General features: G+C 39.2%; 2 protein-coding genes across 2 annotated transcripts in view; both read right to left on the bottom strand.

Annotated features, from left to right (window-relative positions):
• Positions 1-402: 402 nt before the first annotated feature.
• ddx43 (DEAD (Asp-Glu-Ala-Asp) box polypeptide 43) lies at positions 403-12,408 on the bottom strand (the record flags this gene model as incomplete). Its single annotated transcript, XM_080036867.1, has 16 exons — positions 403-606; positions 1,037-1,124; positions 1,217-1,355; positions 1,524-1,633; positions 1,811-1,938; positions 2,244-2,331; positions 3,437-3,537; positions 3,837-3,978; positions 4,085-4,195; positions 4,346-4,464; positions 6,435-6,594; positions 7,339-7,420; positions 7,785-7,952; positions 8,482-8,599; positions 9,402-9,457; positions 12,015-12,408. 16 exons carry the CDS (start codon positions 12,406-12,408, stop codon positions 403-405), a joined length of 2,208 nt encoding a protein of 735 aa, XP_079892993.1.
• Positions 12,409-15,431: 3,023 nt separating this feature from the next.
• The window catches only part of kcnq5a (potassium voltage-gated channel, KQT-like subfamily, member 5a), a gene marked incomplete at both ends in the record, with an annotated part of 73,188 nt that continues 71,599 nt past the window's right edge, over positions 15,432-17,020 (bottom strand). The window contains 2 exons of the mRNA XM_080036587.1: positions 15,432-16,514; positions 16,784-16,910. Coding sequence (XP_079892713.1) covers positions 15,432-16,514; positions 16,784-16,910 — 1,210 coding nt within the window. The remainder of the gene's footprint in view (positions 16,515-16,783; positions 16,911-17,020) is intronic.

Here is a 17,020-nt window from a genome sequence, read left to right on the forward strand (position 1 = left end):
AATAACATCAGAATATTCAGAGTGATACATAACACTAGTTGGTGAGTAATAGACTGAAGGCTGTCAAGATTGTGCTTTTCTTTCTTTTTTTTTTACAACAACAGGAGGACATAATGTGGTGTAACTGCCTCTAAATGATGATGGATGATAATCCAAAAAACACACAAAACTAGTAAATACAATTCAAAAATGAAATATACAATCAAAAGAAATTACAACACAGGCGGTTTCAGATCCTGCTCCAACCTGTTGATAAGAAGAAGCACAAGAAAGTACTAATGTAAGTCATACATTATTATTCAATCAGAATACCAGATTCATAAATGACAGTCATTACTGTCTATTTATGCAGACACATTGTCAAGCTTGTGGTATATGTGGACTCACATGGACAATGGAGAATTAGAATCCCCAGTTTTGGTTTCGATCCCTGCCTCCTCTCCCTCCACCATCGCTCCTCCCCCATCCTCCTCCTCCTCCTCCATGTCCTCCTCCTCCTCTGTATCCTCCTCCTCCTCCCTGTCCTCCCCTTGGATCCCTTGCATCCTTCTCCCTTTTGTGCTTCTCGTATCTCTCCGCCATAAGCACCAGCTCCTCAGGGACCTCCTGCAACAACATAACATACAGTTTACTTTGGCTTGCTTGCAAAACACGTTTTATTCAATTCCATTTAAAAATCTGATCAATTTAAATGAGAACACAAAACACCCTTCCATCTTGACGATACTATTCATCTCAGCTGTCAGGTTGCAAATACAACTTGATTACTTTATTTACTGATTACGTGAATTAGTTTGATGAAGAGTAGGGAAAAGATTTATCTGAAAATATTTTTTTTTATTAAAATTTATTATATTTGTGAAATGTATTCTGTGAAGTGAAACCTGTTTCAGCCTCTGTAGGTTTGTTTGTCAACAGGTAATTATAATGTACAATCTTATAAGTCAGCCTGCTGTGGAACACAAATAGAAGGAATACACCACTTTGCATGCATGACATTATTTTTGAAGTTAATTTAACTTCCTGTCCTGCTTACCTGTCCGGCTCGCTCCAGGATGGGAATCAGCTCAGCGGCCATTCTCCAGTTCTCTCTTGTTACCAGGGTAACAGAAGCACCTGAACGTCTGGAACATAAATGCATCAAGATCACAAACTAACCGCTGAGCAGCCAGCCACTGGGAGTGATTTTCAAACATTTCACAGAACGGCCCCTTACCCTGCTCGGCCAGTGCGGCCGATGCGATGAACATACTCTTCTATGTTGCGTGGGAAGTCATAATTAAAGACATGCGTTATGTCATGGACATCCAAGCCTCGAGATGCCAAGTCTGTGGCGACCAGGATACGAACTCGACCTGGAAAACGATAAAACAATGTTATCTACTGGTCACTTTAATCGTTAGGCCTTTGCTTGTGGTAGTTAAAAACACCAGCTATAAATCAACATGTCATCTTTCATTTCCTCTGCTAGAGGCAGGGTAAGCTTAGTTTTAAGGAACTTTTCTTTTTTCCCTGGTACGTACTGTCTTTAAAGTCCTTGAGGGCTTCTTCCCGGTCACACTGCTCACGGTCCCCATGGAGACTTTGCACAGCCAGACCCTGCAGACACATGTCACTGGACAGGTCATCAGCCCTGAGATTGTGTTCGAATAGAGACACAAACATATACACAGCAAATTGTTATTACAGATGGTATCAATGCGTGATAAACTCCAACTAGTATTCACTGGCAAATATGGGTTGAAACTAAAACTCCAGATTTACTCCCATGTTACCAAGCCAAATATTAAGAGACCAACTTCATACTCACATGAGCTTCTTGCCCACAAAGATGAGGACTTTATCGTCAGGCAGCATGTTTCGGATGAAGTCAAACACATAGGACTTTTTCTCCTCTTCATGCACGATCAGCACTGTTTGATGCACTGAATTAACAGCCTAAGACCCAGAGAAACACAGGAAGTGGGTAAACATGTATTCCAGATGTGAGCACAGCGCATCTGAAATCCACTTTCTAGGAACAATTAAATATCTACCAATAATACATTATTAAGAACTATTATAGATGTTTTCTAGCAGAGAAAGAGGAATTTCTTATCTTGCTCTCATTTTATTGTCTCACAGGTGGGGACACAGATAATGTCTCCAGTATACACGTGGGACAAAAGGAGGGGGTATATAGACAAATGATAACTATCCTGTCAACACACCTAATAAATGATTGACTGTTTATCGACACTTACTGCCAAGTCAAGGGTTCCCACATAAACCATCATGGGATTCTTTAGGTAGGATTTGGACAATCGTCGAACGCCGGCGGGCCAGGTGGCACTGAAACACAAGTTGACATAGGAGAAGATTATTTTCAATTCTGTGCAACACATTCTACGATATTTCAAAGAAACTGTCCATAGCATTTATGTAAAGGGACATTACACCTAAATGTAATGTGCTTTTTATTTTTATTGTTCGTGAATTCATTTGAACATCTTTTTTCCCCCCGTGCTTTTTGTTTTGTTGTGTATTTTTGATATGTCTGATATAAATGTATTCAATTGTAACAAAGTAGATGAATACAGGGGTGACATTTTATTTGAAAACCTCCATCATTAATTATATGCTCTTATGTCAATTTATTATTTCACTTTGTACACATGTTGATGACTTATACATACAGTTGTTAGACTTTTTTCTCTTCGAAACAGTATTATTTTAAGAATTTGAAAAGATATTCCTCTAAACTGCAGAGATGCACTACTGCAGTTTGCAAATGAATGTTTGATCATTCTCTTTATTGCCTCTCTTCTAGCAAGATAAAATACTGAAAGACACGTTTGTTGTTCTTCATGTTCTTTATTCAGTAAATGTTGGTAATAGATAGAGCTGCAACGGTTAATCGACAAATCGATTATTAAAATAATCGCCAACTATTTTGATAATCGATTAATCGTTTCAAGTAATTTTTTAATAAAAAATTTCCAAATCCTCTGACTTCAGCTTCTCAAATGTGAATATTTTCTGGTTTCTTTAATCCTATTATGACAGTAAACCGAAATATCTGTGTGTTTTGGACATAACAATACATTTGAGGACGTCAACATGGGCTTTGGAAAATTGATCAACATTGTTCACCATCTTCTGACATTTTACGGACCAAAACACTAATCGATTAATCGAGAAAATAATCGACAGATTAATCGATTATCAAAATAATCGTTAGTTGCAGCCCTAGTAATAGAATAATTTGCCACAACACCACTCTTTCCAAACTGTTAAAGAAACACTGACCAACCCTTGATGTTTTTTTCCCCCAGTCATGGTCTGCAATATAAATATTTTCTTTCTTGGGTTGCATATGTACGTGTGTGCTAATGACTGTTCATAAACCAGATAATGACAAACATTTGTTAAAGTGCTTGTGAGACATGACTTGTACCTGGTCATAACAGTCTGTCGGTCTGGGCGGACATCCAGGAGAATCTTCATAATCTGGGGTTCAAAGCCCATATCTAGCATACGGTCAGCCTCGTCCAGCACCTTATCCCCCAAAGATCAGAGCCGTTAATTAAAGCAACGTATCTGCATTAACACACAAAACATTTAAGAACACACACGTTTTCACTAATACACTGATGAAGAACTGAGATTACTATTCTTAGGAGTTTGATTCCCACTGGGGTGAGCAGTGCTAAAATGTACAAACATTGTAAGGCACTTTGAAAAAATTAGTTAAGCAATGTAAAAAGTTATATTAGTTATATTATGCACAGTGGACCCATTCAAACACAATTGTTACCACACATAAAACAAAACATGCACACACACAAACAGCTGACCAAGTAGGTGATGGAGCGAAGATTGATGAGCTCATTCATCTGTAGATCATTGAGTCTGCCCGGTGTAGCGATCACTATGTCCACTCCCCCCTTCACCAGCTTGATCTGGGCTCTCCTGTCCCCTCCACCGTAGATACAGATACTGAGACGAGGAAGGAACAGTCATGGTCATGTCGCTACCACTATGTTGCAATTAATTATTGGTTTTAAGCACATCATTAAGGACTAATGATATATTTCTGCTGGACCTTTTGTAGCCTTTGTAGCTGTACTTTTTGCACTCAGTTTCAATCTGCAGGGCCAGCTCTCTGGTGGGAGTCAGCACCAACATGCCTGGACCACCCCGCTCAGCTCTAGGTCTATGAAGGGAGGAAGGACAGAGAGTTTGATTTAAAAAACAGCAAATCTCTGAAAGAAAATTACATCAAAACACATGTTTAGGCATCCCAAGGCATTAAAAAGGAAAGACTAAAATGCGCTGAAAGGTAAACAACCAGCCCTGTACTCACACAGGCTGTCCATCCATGTGGATGAACCCAGGCAGCAGGTAGGCTAAGGTTTTCCCTGTTCCTGTTTGAGCGATGGCTATCAGGTCATCACCGCTCAGCAACACTGGCCACGCCTGACCCTGGCAAACAAACAATAACAAACATCATTCATTTATACAAACAAAAGATAAAAACTATGTTCATAAACAATACCACAACTGTTGTAAGACCGACTGACTGAATTTACTACTACTCAAATATACTGAATTAAAGTTAGGTGATACAAAATGTTATAAAATGCAAAAGAAATAAACATCAAACTATCGAAAATAATCAAAGGGACATACATTTTAAATAGGTGACAGGAGAATAACCTTAAATATGAGCTTTGTTCTTATAAAACAGAACTCATCAAGGTGGTCCAGCAATATTAAGAGCAAAGATCTGTTGTTGATCTGAGACATCATGCTACTATATAAAAACAATGGAAAAGTTAAGACAGAATTGTAGGCATTACACTCCCCAACCTGAGTCTGAGCAAAGCCAGACACTTTCTTGAGAATTGACCAAAAAAAAAAAAAAATGTATGAAGACATTGAAATGTAGGAGATGTTTACATTTATGAGGCCAGTTTTTTTAAACAGTATTTTAGGTCAATATTGTTCATCTCATGTTTGTGAATTAACGAAGACCAGGTGTTTAAACTAACTTATTACAGGAAGATAAAAATGGGGCATTTATGATTTTACTCGTAAGTCTCACAGATAACCTAGAGAAAGTTTTTCTTTTTAAAAGACCGTAGAACTGGTTGGCACAGATAGCAGTCTGACAACATCCCAACAGCAGCTATAACCATGACTTCAAGTTGGAATGCAGTAGAGGGAGTGGCAGTGTACCCGCTTCACAAGTTAAACTGAATTATAGCGCAATTGTCAAGCTATTACTGCATTATATTGATTTCCACTTCCCAATTTTAAACTTTTATACTTTCCAGGGCTGGAAAACTTTTTCAAATTTCATAACTTATTCAGGACTTTTATTAAAATGAGAACCCTGCGGAGCTGTGCTGTGCATTTTTTTAGCAAGTGCAGGCAAGTAGTATTAAATGAGAAATGACCAAGCCTCTTTTTGTGAAATGAAAGTGAAATCATGTCACGGTTTCATTTCTCCTTGCAGAACACTCCTGGTTAGAATTTGGCACCAACACAGGCAGACTGATTGCACATTCCTGCCACCATCAGCTCCTCTAATGTGATGTCAACTGTATTTAGTGCAAACATTTTACATTAGCATTTATTGAGTCATCCATTATTTTAACATCTGTGTTGCAGACACTATTGAGTGATTTAAGTAGTTAACGGTAACAGAAAATGTGTCTTTGCTTCAGAAAAAAAAAAGTACAAAATATTTAATTATATTGTAATTTCAGGAATGTCTTGCATGAAAGGCTCTCTTCAATTCATGTCACAGAGTCTCAATTCATTTGAACCCAGGACTGAATTGTGAACATTGTTTATTTTGTCTTAGCCAGCATTTTTATGTTATACCTCACAACTTCTATTAAGCATCAGATGACAGACAGCTAGTAGTAGACCTCTTTGGCAATTTTGAACACAGTGGTAACACTAGATACTTGTTCTAAACAAAGTTTATAGAATATCTCAATAAAAAAAATATTTATATATAAAAAGTATGAATGGAATTACTGGTTCTGCCCAAGTCATGGAATGTTTCATTTGTTTCTGCTTTGTGGGTAGACTACCACCTTACATTAACAAACAAAAAAGATGATTTCCTTTCAACACTGCCGTTATTGTGGGTATTTCCAAATTATTTGTAAATCACGGGGCTTGCCCATGGCAACAGGCAATTAATAGGATAGGTAACTTCTGTCGAACAGTATCCACACATGGAAACTTGTTCCAAAATACGGTACTCATTTTCGAAACCCCACAAATAAAACTATTTTACAGGCCACAGGGTAAAGCATTTGATTTCTCTTGTTGACAAGTAAATACTTCTACAAAGTAATTAACCTAAAATACTGAGTTACGAGTTTTAAAATAAAAATAAATGCACATATATGAACTGAACTGTATTTATTTTATACCTGGATCGGGGTTGGTTTGACAAAGCCCACTCGATCAATATTTTCCATGATCTCTGGATATAGCCCAAAGGCCTCCAGAAAAATCCCACAGGGATTGGGAAAGGGTCGCTTTTCCCCCTCCTCCTTTAGGTCGTCAACGAATACATTGTTATTCTCCTTTCTGTGGAAAATAAAATGAACACCAAATGCAAATAAACTATAGAGCGTTTTTTTATGCTTTCTTCTTTGTTAAAAAGTTGGAAAAAGAAAATCCTTTTATTTCAAAAGCCAAGCAAATTTTTAAGTGAAAAATAAATTCCACAAATGTGCATACATTATAGTGTAATGGCGCTTTTCCACTGCATGGTATCAGCTCAACTCAGTCACATATCGGGATGCCAACCCTCCCTTATAATGGCCCGTCACAATATTCTTCTACTTCTTTTAGAAAACAGATACAAGGGGGGTAATTCTTAAACATTTTTCATCCGTGTTTTTGGCGGTTGGTTCAGTTAATAGTGCAACAACTGCTCGTAATTTCTGCTTTGCTACTTTGCTCCGGAGTTGGCTTTCAGCCCCTTTGTATGACGAGCCCGCCCACGTTCAGGAGGTACTATTTGCAGTGGAAAACGACCCTGGCTGCTTTCAAACCAAGTTGAATTGAGTCGAGTTGAGTCGAGCTACATGTGCGGTGGAAAAGCGCCATAAGTATTACAACCCCACCAGCTCAGATAACATGTGAAGAGGTGGATAAATGGCGCCACCTTTTTGTCTGAGGGTGTAATTGAAACTAACACACAATTAAGGGAGAGTTGCTTTCTACTCCTTAAAATTAATTATACATTCATACATACTGTTGTCTAGCTTATATTGTATAATATAATGCAGACAGTTATGTGCTTAAAAGTAGCACCTTCAGATTTACCTCCATTCTGTGACTTCCTCTGCTGTGAGACTGGATACACTCTTTGCCTCAATGTAAAACTTCTTCTTTAGGGGTGGGGCATCTGATGGAAGACGCACAATATTACAGAAAATATATAAAGCAGTCATTTTTAATTATCGTGGGAACTCCTCAGTCAGGTGACTTGAGCTAACCGGTGGCACTGGGTGTACCCCTTTGATAACGTAGCCGTTGAGTGTTGACACCAACGTGGGCCCATGGAGCAAAACCGATGCCATGCCACAACACAACGCACACGCAGCAAGTGGAATCCCTGAGTTACACCATTAAAGATATAGGTATCTCTTTTTTAACTCAGTCATTGTTTAATTAACAATCCATTATGCTGCAGTTGGACCAAAGCAGAGAAAGCCATATTTTTGTGGACTGCTGTGTATTTATAGTAGTGACAATATACGAGTCCTCACCCTTCCACTTCATCTCCTCATACTTGTCCTTGTTCTCGCGGATGTCCTTCCAGTCTATGGGTGCACAGACCGGGGCGACATTCCCAGCCTTTATTTCTGCAGAGGACCAACAAGAGCCATTCGTTGCTCGTCTATCACCTCCTCCTCCGTCACCCCCCCTGCCAAGACCTGAGAAAAGGACCAGTATGCTGCAGGAAATTCATTTTCATTCATAAGAGAAATTATTTACAGTATGCTAACCAAATATAGGAACCTTGGGACAAAAGGTCAGTAGAAAAATAGCTGGTCTTAAGCATCCTGCTTCCACTGACACAGCCATTTACTTTGCTAAAAGACCTGGTGGCGCTGCTATTGATATAATTTAAATCCAGTCCCATTGAAAGTGTCAGTATTTTCTTTGTTTAGTGAGGTGTATTTCCAATTATGTTCAATTTACTTTGCTTTTTATTGCAGCAAATATTTTGTCAATTCAAATGTCAAGTGAATAGACAAAATCAAACCATGGTAACTCAGCTTCAAACTGAGCTTAGAACCTAGCAGGAAGTAAGGTTTATTTTGGTCCAGTCTCTGTAATTGAAGGTAAATTGAGAGAATAGAACTATTGTTGGGATGTAAGGCATCCAATAACAAAAGGATCATGCTTGCTTTAAGTGCAAAACTGGCAGCATCGACATTTTCCCTAAAAATTACTTCATACAGGGTCCAAACCCAGAGTTACCTCCTTCCACCAGCTCTTCAATCATCTCCTTGGCCTTCTGCTGGGCATCAGGGGAACCAAAGATCAACACCTCGCCTTCATAGTCCCCCTTGTTTATCTAACAAAGAACAGCAGAGTTGACACCACAGCACCTGTACATGCAAAATGTATTTAATCAAAATTCACTTTGTTTAGTTAAGGTCTTACTGCTAGGTCAAGTCCCAAAAAGTGCTATAATCTTGATTTGTATTTCTTATAAGCAATCAAGATTCTGAACTGTTCAGGTTTTTCCAAATTGAATTTAGAAAAAAAGATTACTATTATCTAAATTTTCTTTCATAACAATATGCAATTAATGTTGACTACTACTAGTTGAACTCAGAAGATGTTTTACATATATTTACAGCTCATTTGTATTTCTGATATTCTACCAGAACATTTTAAATGTACACAGGCCATTTCAAGCTTACACAAATTAGTGCTGACCCCATTAAGTTTGAATTAAGCCGATTTGGCTCTTGACTTGGAGGTGACTTCTCCTCAGCTACAGAGGGTTTTAGAAAGGTCCTGAAACCTGATAAATAAATACATTCAGTTTCTGAATGCAGAAATGTACCAGCATTAACTGGAGTTGTGTAGCTTTAGTTTAAAGCTTTAATTACATCTGACATTTACAATTGTAGCTAACTCTTTACATTAATTAAATTAGACATTGAGAAACGCCACCGTCTGCTTTCTTGTTCCTTCCTCGGACTCCAGGAAGAACATTTGTCATTGATAAATTGTTAGTCATCTCTACATGTCATTAAAAAGGATTTGAAACAAGAAAGTACAGTGGATGCAGTTTTCTATTTCTAAATATGTATTGTTCCCAAGCACAAGCACTTTATTGATGAATGTGCTAGTATTTGTAGACTTGCCTTTATTCTTGCACCGGAGTTCTCTTCGAGTTCACGTATTTTGGATCCTCCACGACCTGTTACAGGATTTACAGGCATTCTAAATAAGACTCAAATCATTTTCAAATTCCACTTGGAGTTAAATTAAAGACCAATCATCAAAAAAAGCAAAACTGTAGAGAAAAACGATGTCAATTACATTGGGTTATGGACAATTTTGCAAAACAAATGACTTCTTTGGTCCAGTGAAAAAGTAAGATCTACTTCAAATTTCGGAAAAAGTTTATCAAGTTATTTATTATTATTATTATTATTATTATTATAATTAGTCATTCAAAATACACAATTCTAAAGTATTTTATTTTTAAACATAGGCTAATTTTCAGTGGATTTAGCATAACAAGCTAACATTGAAGATATGTGATGTTTGCTCAAACTGTAAAATAGAGATCTTTAAACATTACATAAAATACAGCTGCCGGAACATACCTATTACCCTCCCAACCAACTCATTATCCACTGTAATGGTCACAGGCGGGGATGAGTCAGACTTCTCCTCGCCAAATGTTCGGCGTCCGGGGCCTCCGCGGTCAGAGCTATGGGGGAACGCCCGGCCTTCGTCGCCACCTCGCCGGCCTCTGAACTCGGATCCTTCATCTTTTCGTCCAGTCTCTGTGATTGAATGTAAAATTGAGAGAATAGAACTATTGTTGGGATGTAAGGCATCCGACAACAAAAGGATCACGCTTGCTTTGAGCGAAAAACTGCCAGCATCGACATTTTCCATCAAAATGACTTCATACCGGGTCCAAACCCAGAGTTGCCTCCTTCCACCAGCTCTTCAATCATCTCCTTGGCCTTCTGCTGGGCATCAGGGGAACCAAAGATCAACACCTCACCTTCAGCATCCCCCTTGTTTATCTAACAAAGAACAACAGAGTTGACACCACAGCACCTGTACATGCAAAATTTATTTAAGCAAAATTCACATTGTTTAGTAAATGATAACTCAGCTGTCAAGTCTTGCTGCTAGGTCGAGTCCCAAAAAGTACTGAAATCTTGATTGATTATTTCCACAACCAACCGAGATTCTGATTGGTTCCATATTCAATTTAGAAAAAAGATTACGATAATCTAAATTTTCTTTCATAACAATATGCAATTAATGTTGACTACTACTAGTTGAACTTAATTTTACATATATTTACAGCTCATTTGTATTTCTGATATTCTACCAGAACATTTTAAATGTACACAGGCCATTTCAAGCTTACACAAATTAGTGCTGACCCCATTAAGTTTGAATTAAGCCGAGTTGGCTCTTGACTTTGAAGTGACTTTTCCTCAGCTACAGAGGGTTTTAGAAAGGTCCTGATTCCTGATAAATACATTCAGTTTCTGATATTGTGTTAATGGAGAAGGCAGGGTTGGATCAAAAATAGGAAGTTTGGGAAATTATAGCCAAAAGCCGAAATGTACCGGCATTTACCAAGTTTAGTTTAAAGCTTTAATTACATATGACATTTACAATTGTAGCCAACTGTTTACACTAATTAAACTAAACATTGAGAAATGCCACAGTCTGCTTTCTTGTTCCTTCCTCGGACTCCAGGAAGAACATTTTTCAGGAAGAACATTTGTCATTGATGCATTATTAGTCATGTCTACATAGCAATAAAACAAATCAGGAACAAGAAAGTACTGTGGATGCAGTTATCTATTTTTAAATATTTGTTGTTGCCAAGCACCAGCAGTTTTCTGATGAATGTGCTAGTATTTGTAGACTTGCCTTTATTCTTGCACCGGAGTTCTCTTCAAGTTCACGTATTTTGGATCCTCCACGACCTGTTACAGGATTGACAAGCATTCAAAATATAATGTATATCTAATATAAATAAGACTCTTTAATAATTGGAATGAAATTAAAGACCAATCTTACAAAAAGCAAAACTGTAGAGAAAAACATAAATTTCATTGGATAAGGGACAAATCTGCAAGACAAATGACATCTTTGGTCCAGTAAGATGTATAAAAGTAAGATCAATACTTCAAATAAAAAAAGTAAGTTGTCATTTTTCCCCATTATTATTACAGGTCATTCAAAATACACATTCTAAAGAAATACAAAATAATCTATGACTTAAATGCCAACAAATCCCTATCGGATCATGTCATACGATTCTTCATAAATGGCATTCAAGTACATTTTTTATTAAATACATACATTTGATTATTTTAAATTAAGATGCAATGTCAGAAAAAAAATTGTTCATTCAATCTGAATAGACATGTTTTAACATTTAAGCCTTTTCTAAGATTGCATTAAGACATTTTAATACCAATGTAAGCCTTATTTTTCAAATGACTAATTCAATTATTTTTAGATTAATGAATTCAATGTATTATGACAGATTAATTAAAGACATCACATTAACGAATTCGATGGGTTTAAAGAATCTGTAGGTGCCTTGATAATATGGATTGCAAGTGAAGCTAACACACCATGTGGACGTCAGAGGCTAATTTACAGCAGATTTAGCATAACAAGCTAACATTGAAGATAGTTGATGTTTGCTCAAACTGTAAAATGCATGTATTTAACACATTTAATAGAATACAGCTGCCAAAACATACCTATTACCCTCCCAACCAACGCATTCTCCACTGTAATGGTCACAGGCGGGGATGAGTCCGACTTTTCCTCGCCAAATGTTCGGCGTCCGGGGCCTCCGCGGTCAGAGCTATGGGGGAACGCCCGGCCTTCGTCGCCACCTCGCCGGCCTCTAAACTCGGATCCTTCACCGTCACTACGGTCAGAGGCCCTCCACTCTCTTGGTGCTCCGAACCTGCTTCCATTTCTCACACCGAAAGTCACATTATCTCTTTGACGGTCGTTGCATGGCGGTTTCCACTCAGTCAGAGTTGTTTTCACGACAGGTGTCTGGATAGCAACACCGGCCTCGTTGTACTCGTCTTCCCAGTCGGCCATTTTAAACTTGAATCCCCCACCTGCTACCATGGACGGCATGGACATCCGCCGCGAGCCATGAAGCGAGCTAGCCACACCGCCAACCGGTCAAAGTGTCAATCAAGACTATGACGCCTTCACATTTTCTCTGTAACTTCAAACGTCCGACTTTGCTATTTTGGATCAATTTTGACCATATTTTGAATACTAGTCCTATTGTATTGTATGCAATTCATTAATATGGAATATAATAAATAAACATGGACACAATTTATTACTAGCCTACTATTTTTTTTGTTGCAATGTAGGCTTACTTGACTTTATAGGCTAGGCCTACTCAGTTTTGTTTGTCTCTACTTCCACTGTTTTATACTAGAAGGATACATTAGGTTACTTGCACATTTTAGATTATTTAAAATAAAATAAAAGACACAAAAAACACGACAGTTTAGTTAATTTTTTACTTTATTAATGATAAAATTATTTTTGCATTTCTCATCCAGAGGACATACATAATGTGCACTTTAATAAATTAATTTCAAAGAAATAATAATGTTAACATTATCAAGCTTTAAGGCCAGTTGTGTAATAAATTACTGTTCAAGCAGTAGATAAGTGCTATACTAAGCCATCAATAGCATCCATATAAAGAGTCTGTGGCCAAAGCTACAAGACTTAAGTGAACTGGATGCCCAACTCAAAATGAGCAGTTTGACGTTGACAATACAGTATGCAATAGTAGGCCAATAGGCTGCCAGCAAACAAACCAGTATGGGCCGTGAAATAAAAGAAAGAATTCTAAAATGCAAGAAAGGCACCCTGAAGCAATTTACAGATTGAAAAATCAGCATGTTTTATGAGAGGAATATTCCATCCAAAGTCCCAACTGGCTGAGTCCACTGGTATTTATACTTTACTCAGTATGTGTTCCATTTCTTAGGCCTACCCCAAAGTAGGTTGACTGACAGTTTACTATTACGAATATATTCCAATGTTAAGCATTAAACTACCATGTCACATTTTCAGGCTCCTCAAACGCACCAAAAACACAAGTGTGCTTTCATGTTGATCATATATTTCATCGTACCACAACAGCTTCTGCATGGGCTCTAAGATATTTCAAAATCATCTACAGGTGTTTACAATTCTCATTTGTAAAAAAGATAATACTTGTTATAATCTACTACATAATGTTAATTTGCTTAGCAATGCACTCACTCACCATTTAAAACAAATGGAATATAACTGGAAAATAATGATGAATAAGGGTTGTCATTAAATACACATTAGAATACATTTTTAAGACTGCTGTGACTGCATAACCCCTAGAGATGTAAACATGCAGAAACAAATCAGAATGGCTAGTTTTCTAGTGAGGCCAAAGTGCCCTTGAGCATTTTGCTCTAGATAAGAGCACTGACGCTGAAAACGCAGCAATAACATATCAATCAATTAATCAATTTTGTATTGAGATAACAGGGAAAATATTGCTCATCTCCCTCCCTTTCTCTCCTATTAAATTATATGAATATATCACATGATTGACATTGTCAGCAGCATAATGGACACATGGAGAAAGTTACAACATGCATGCAACAGTGCATTTACAGTACATTGGTATCATTAGAAATAGAGTCTGTAAAAAAAAAAAAAAAAAAAAGAGTCTTGCCCTCTAACTTCAGACTGTTGCTCTATACTGGGAGGAGGGAATAAACCTTGAATTTATTTTGATACACATGATCAACCTGCACCCACTAAAAGAAAGGGCTTGTCAAAAAAAATTATAATTAAGTGGGTAATGCATGTGGCAGTGCATGTTTTAACTACTTTTCAAATTAGTTCAAATTAGTATAGGATAATGTTCATAAAGGCAGACTTTGTTTGCATCTTTTTGTTAAGGTTTGGAGGAGACATGGCTTTAGCATGTAGAAGGACATGAAGGCCACCAGTGAGCGTGTGACTGCTCTCGACTTTAAGTACGGCAAAACCTTAGACATGCAGCATTTCATGCTTGGCTTGGAGAGACCACTGGATAAGCCTAATGCCATTTAGTATTCAGACGATTAGAAGTTAAATCATGGGTCTACCATCCTAACCAGGTGGGACAGTAACACTCGTCCCACACTCGTCTTGAGTGACTACTGATAGGTCATTTTTCCCCAAAGCGTTTGCTGCATCCCAATTTACTGACAACCTGCTGACAGATTAAACTAAGCAACCAGATACACATTGCCTAACATGTTAGTGGTTTTATAGAAATTAAAATACGTTAGGGTTTGACCTTTAACCCTACTTATAATTCTGCTGTTCCCATTTCACCCGACCTCACCAATTATTCTCCATTCTTCATTCATTTTCTTTTGGAATCAGTCCATAGTGATATGTATAAAACTAAGTAAAACGATGAAATGTTGCATTGCCAAAAACAGATATTGAACAAGGAGAATGGGCAGCTCTCCTCTTCTTTCCAAGGAAGTCTGTGTACAAACACTTGCATGAAAAAAATAAGTCTTCTGAGAGTATTCGGTGGTTGTGGTTGGCGGTTTTGTGTGAGCAGTTTTTGTGTGTGTGAAAGAGTGGTAGTATATGTGTGTGTATGTCCCTTTGTTTTATGGTTTCATCACATGCTAAGGAAGAAGTGGTTAACCTGTAGTTTCCAGTGGCTTGTTTGAGGTTATTTTACACTTTTTGACTTTTATAACTTTCAACTACTTTTTGTTATGAGACAAACAGTACTTTTCCTCAGATTGTATTTGCTCATTCAGTTTTTAAGGTTGGCATAAGTCAGATGAGATATCCTTTCATCTCTCCAAAAAATTAAAATGGACATAATCATCATGTTGGAGAAAATGTAAAAACCTTGCATGTCCATATACAAGGCACTGGTGAGACATTGTATCATGTTCTGTCCTGTAAAAATACTTTAAAAGTGGCTTTCAAAACAATGGTGTGAACATAGAGTTGTGTGTGTGTGTGTGTGTGTGTGTGTGTGTGTGTGTGTGTGTGTGTGTGTGTGTGTGTGTGTGTGTGTGTGTGTGTGTGTGTGTGTGTGTGTGTGTGTGTACTTGTGCGCATGTGTGTGGTTATGCCAGCTGTATGTGTGGGGGCTGACTGAGAAATTCTGTGTTTCCCTTTGTGTGAGGTGCAGGCTCTTCCTCAGTCTGCAAAAGGTTTGTGGAGCTGTCGTGTCCTTGGGATAGGAAGTTGAACTCTTCTTCCTCCGGCTCTAGTTTGCTCTCACTAATAAAGAGTCCCGCTCCGTCCCACTCGCTGAGGTCACCGTGGGACTTTCCACGTTCGCTACCGTTGCTGCTGCTTCTGCTGCTGTTGTTGAGTGCTGAGGAGAGACCGGGCGTCCGGCTTGTCAAAGGCTGGCTGAGGTTGTGCGCAGAGAGGGACTTCCCGAGACTGCCTCCCCAATCCGGAGGCGTCCCGTCTGGGCTGGACGAGAGCAGCAGCAGGGGGTTAACCTCCAGGCTCATGTGCCTCCTCCAGACCCCCTCGGATTTCAAGCCGTGCTTCTCACGCCGCAGCACCCCTACCTGGGCGCTGTCCCCTTCCTGGGCAGCATCCACGTTTGACCCCATAACGACAGAGGGGCCCAGAAGCCTGCCCTCATCCACCACAGCTCCATCTTTCACATCATGTGGGACGGGGTCAGAGGGGCACTTCAGGTGGGAGAGGTGCACCATGGGGGGCAGCTGGAGGGTGAACCCCCCTGCTGAGGGAGGTGGTGGAGGAGGCAGGTCGGGGAAGTGTGCTCTCTTGGAGGTGCCATTGGGGGTGACCAGGGTGGGGTAGGGGCTATCGGGAGGCAGCAGGGGCGAGGGGGAGAGCGAGGCCGTGGACGGGGGGTAAGACGGAGGTGCAGAGTCTGGAGGACAGTCATCGTCGTCGGGCGGCAGGATGAGACGCAGGCCTCTGGGGTTGGAGCTATGTGAACGTCGCGTTCCCCCGCTGTCGTTTCCCCCACAGACCTCATTGGGATCACCTCCCTGGGGAGAGGGGAGGTCCCTGCCCATGACGGAGGTCTGGTAGTCAGAGTGGCGGTGCTGGTGGTTGTCCAGTTCAAACAGGGGCAGGGAGGATAGGGCCGACGGGCCTTTCTGTAGGACATGGCGGTAAACGTCCAGCAAAGAGTCCAACTTTGATTCAATGGAGGTTACCTGGGGACCAAGAAAAAAGAGGAAGGGAGAGTGAAGACATAGAGGGCAAGCAATAGAGAGAAACCGTTTAGTCATTTATAACTTTTACTGACTCTCTGTTTTCAACTGAACATTTTTCCAGTAACAAACACAAATCTCTTGTGGTAGTTTAATTTTTTTTTTTAATGAAAGCCAGAAATCTCCTGGCAAAAATAATTCCTGCCTCGTAGGTTTTTATCAACAGACAGATTATATAGTTTTTCCATTGTCTGATTTTCTTGTGTAATCACCTGTCTCTCCACTTTACACACACGTCCCAGCATGCTCATGCCCTCCAGAGTCTCTCCATCTGGGTGAAGTTTGTCCCTCAACTTTTTATCCACAGGAATCTGGCCTTTTCCCAGAATCTGATCCACCCTGATACACAAACACACACACACACACACACACACACACACACACACACACACACACACACACACACACACACACACACACACACACACACACACAATGTTTTAGAAAAT

The sequence above is a fragment of the Ammodytes marinus genome (assembly GCF_949987685.1).
Source record: "Ammodytes marinus genome assembly, chromosome: 11".
Lineage (NCBI taxonomy): Eukaryota > Metazoa > Chordata > Actinopteri > Uranoscopiformes > Ammodytidae > Ammodytes > Ammodytes marinus.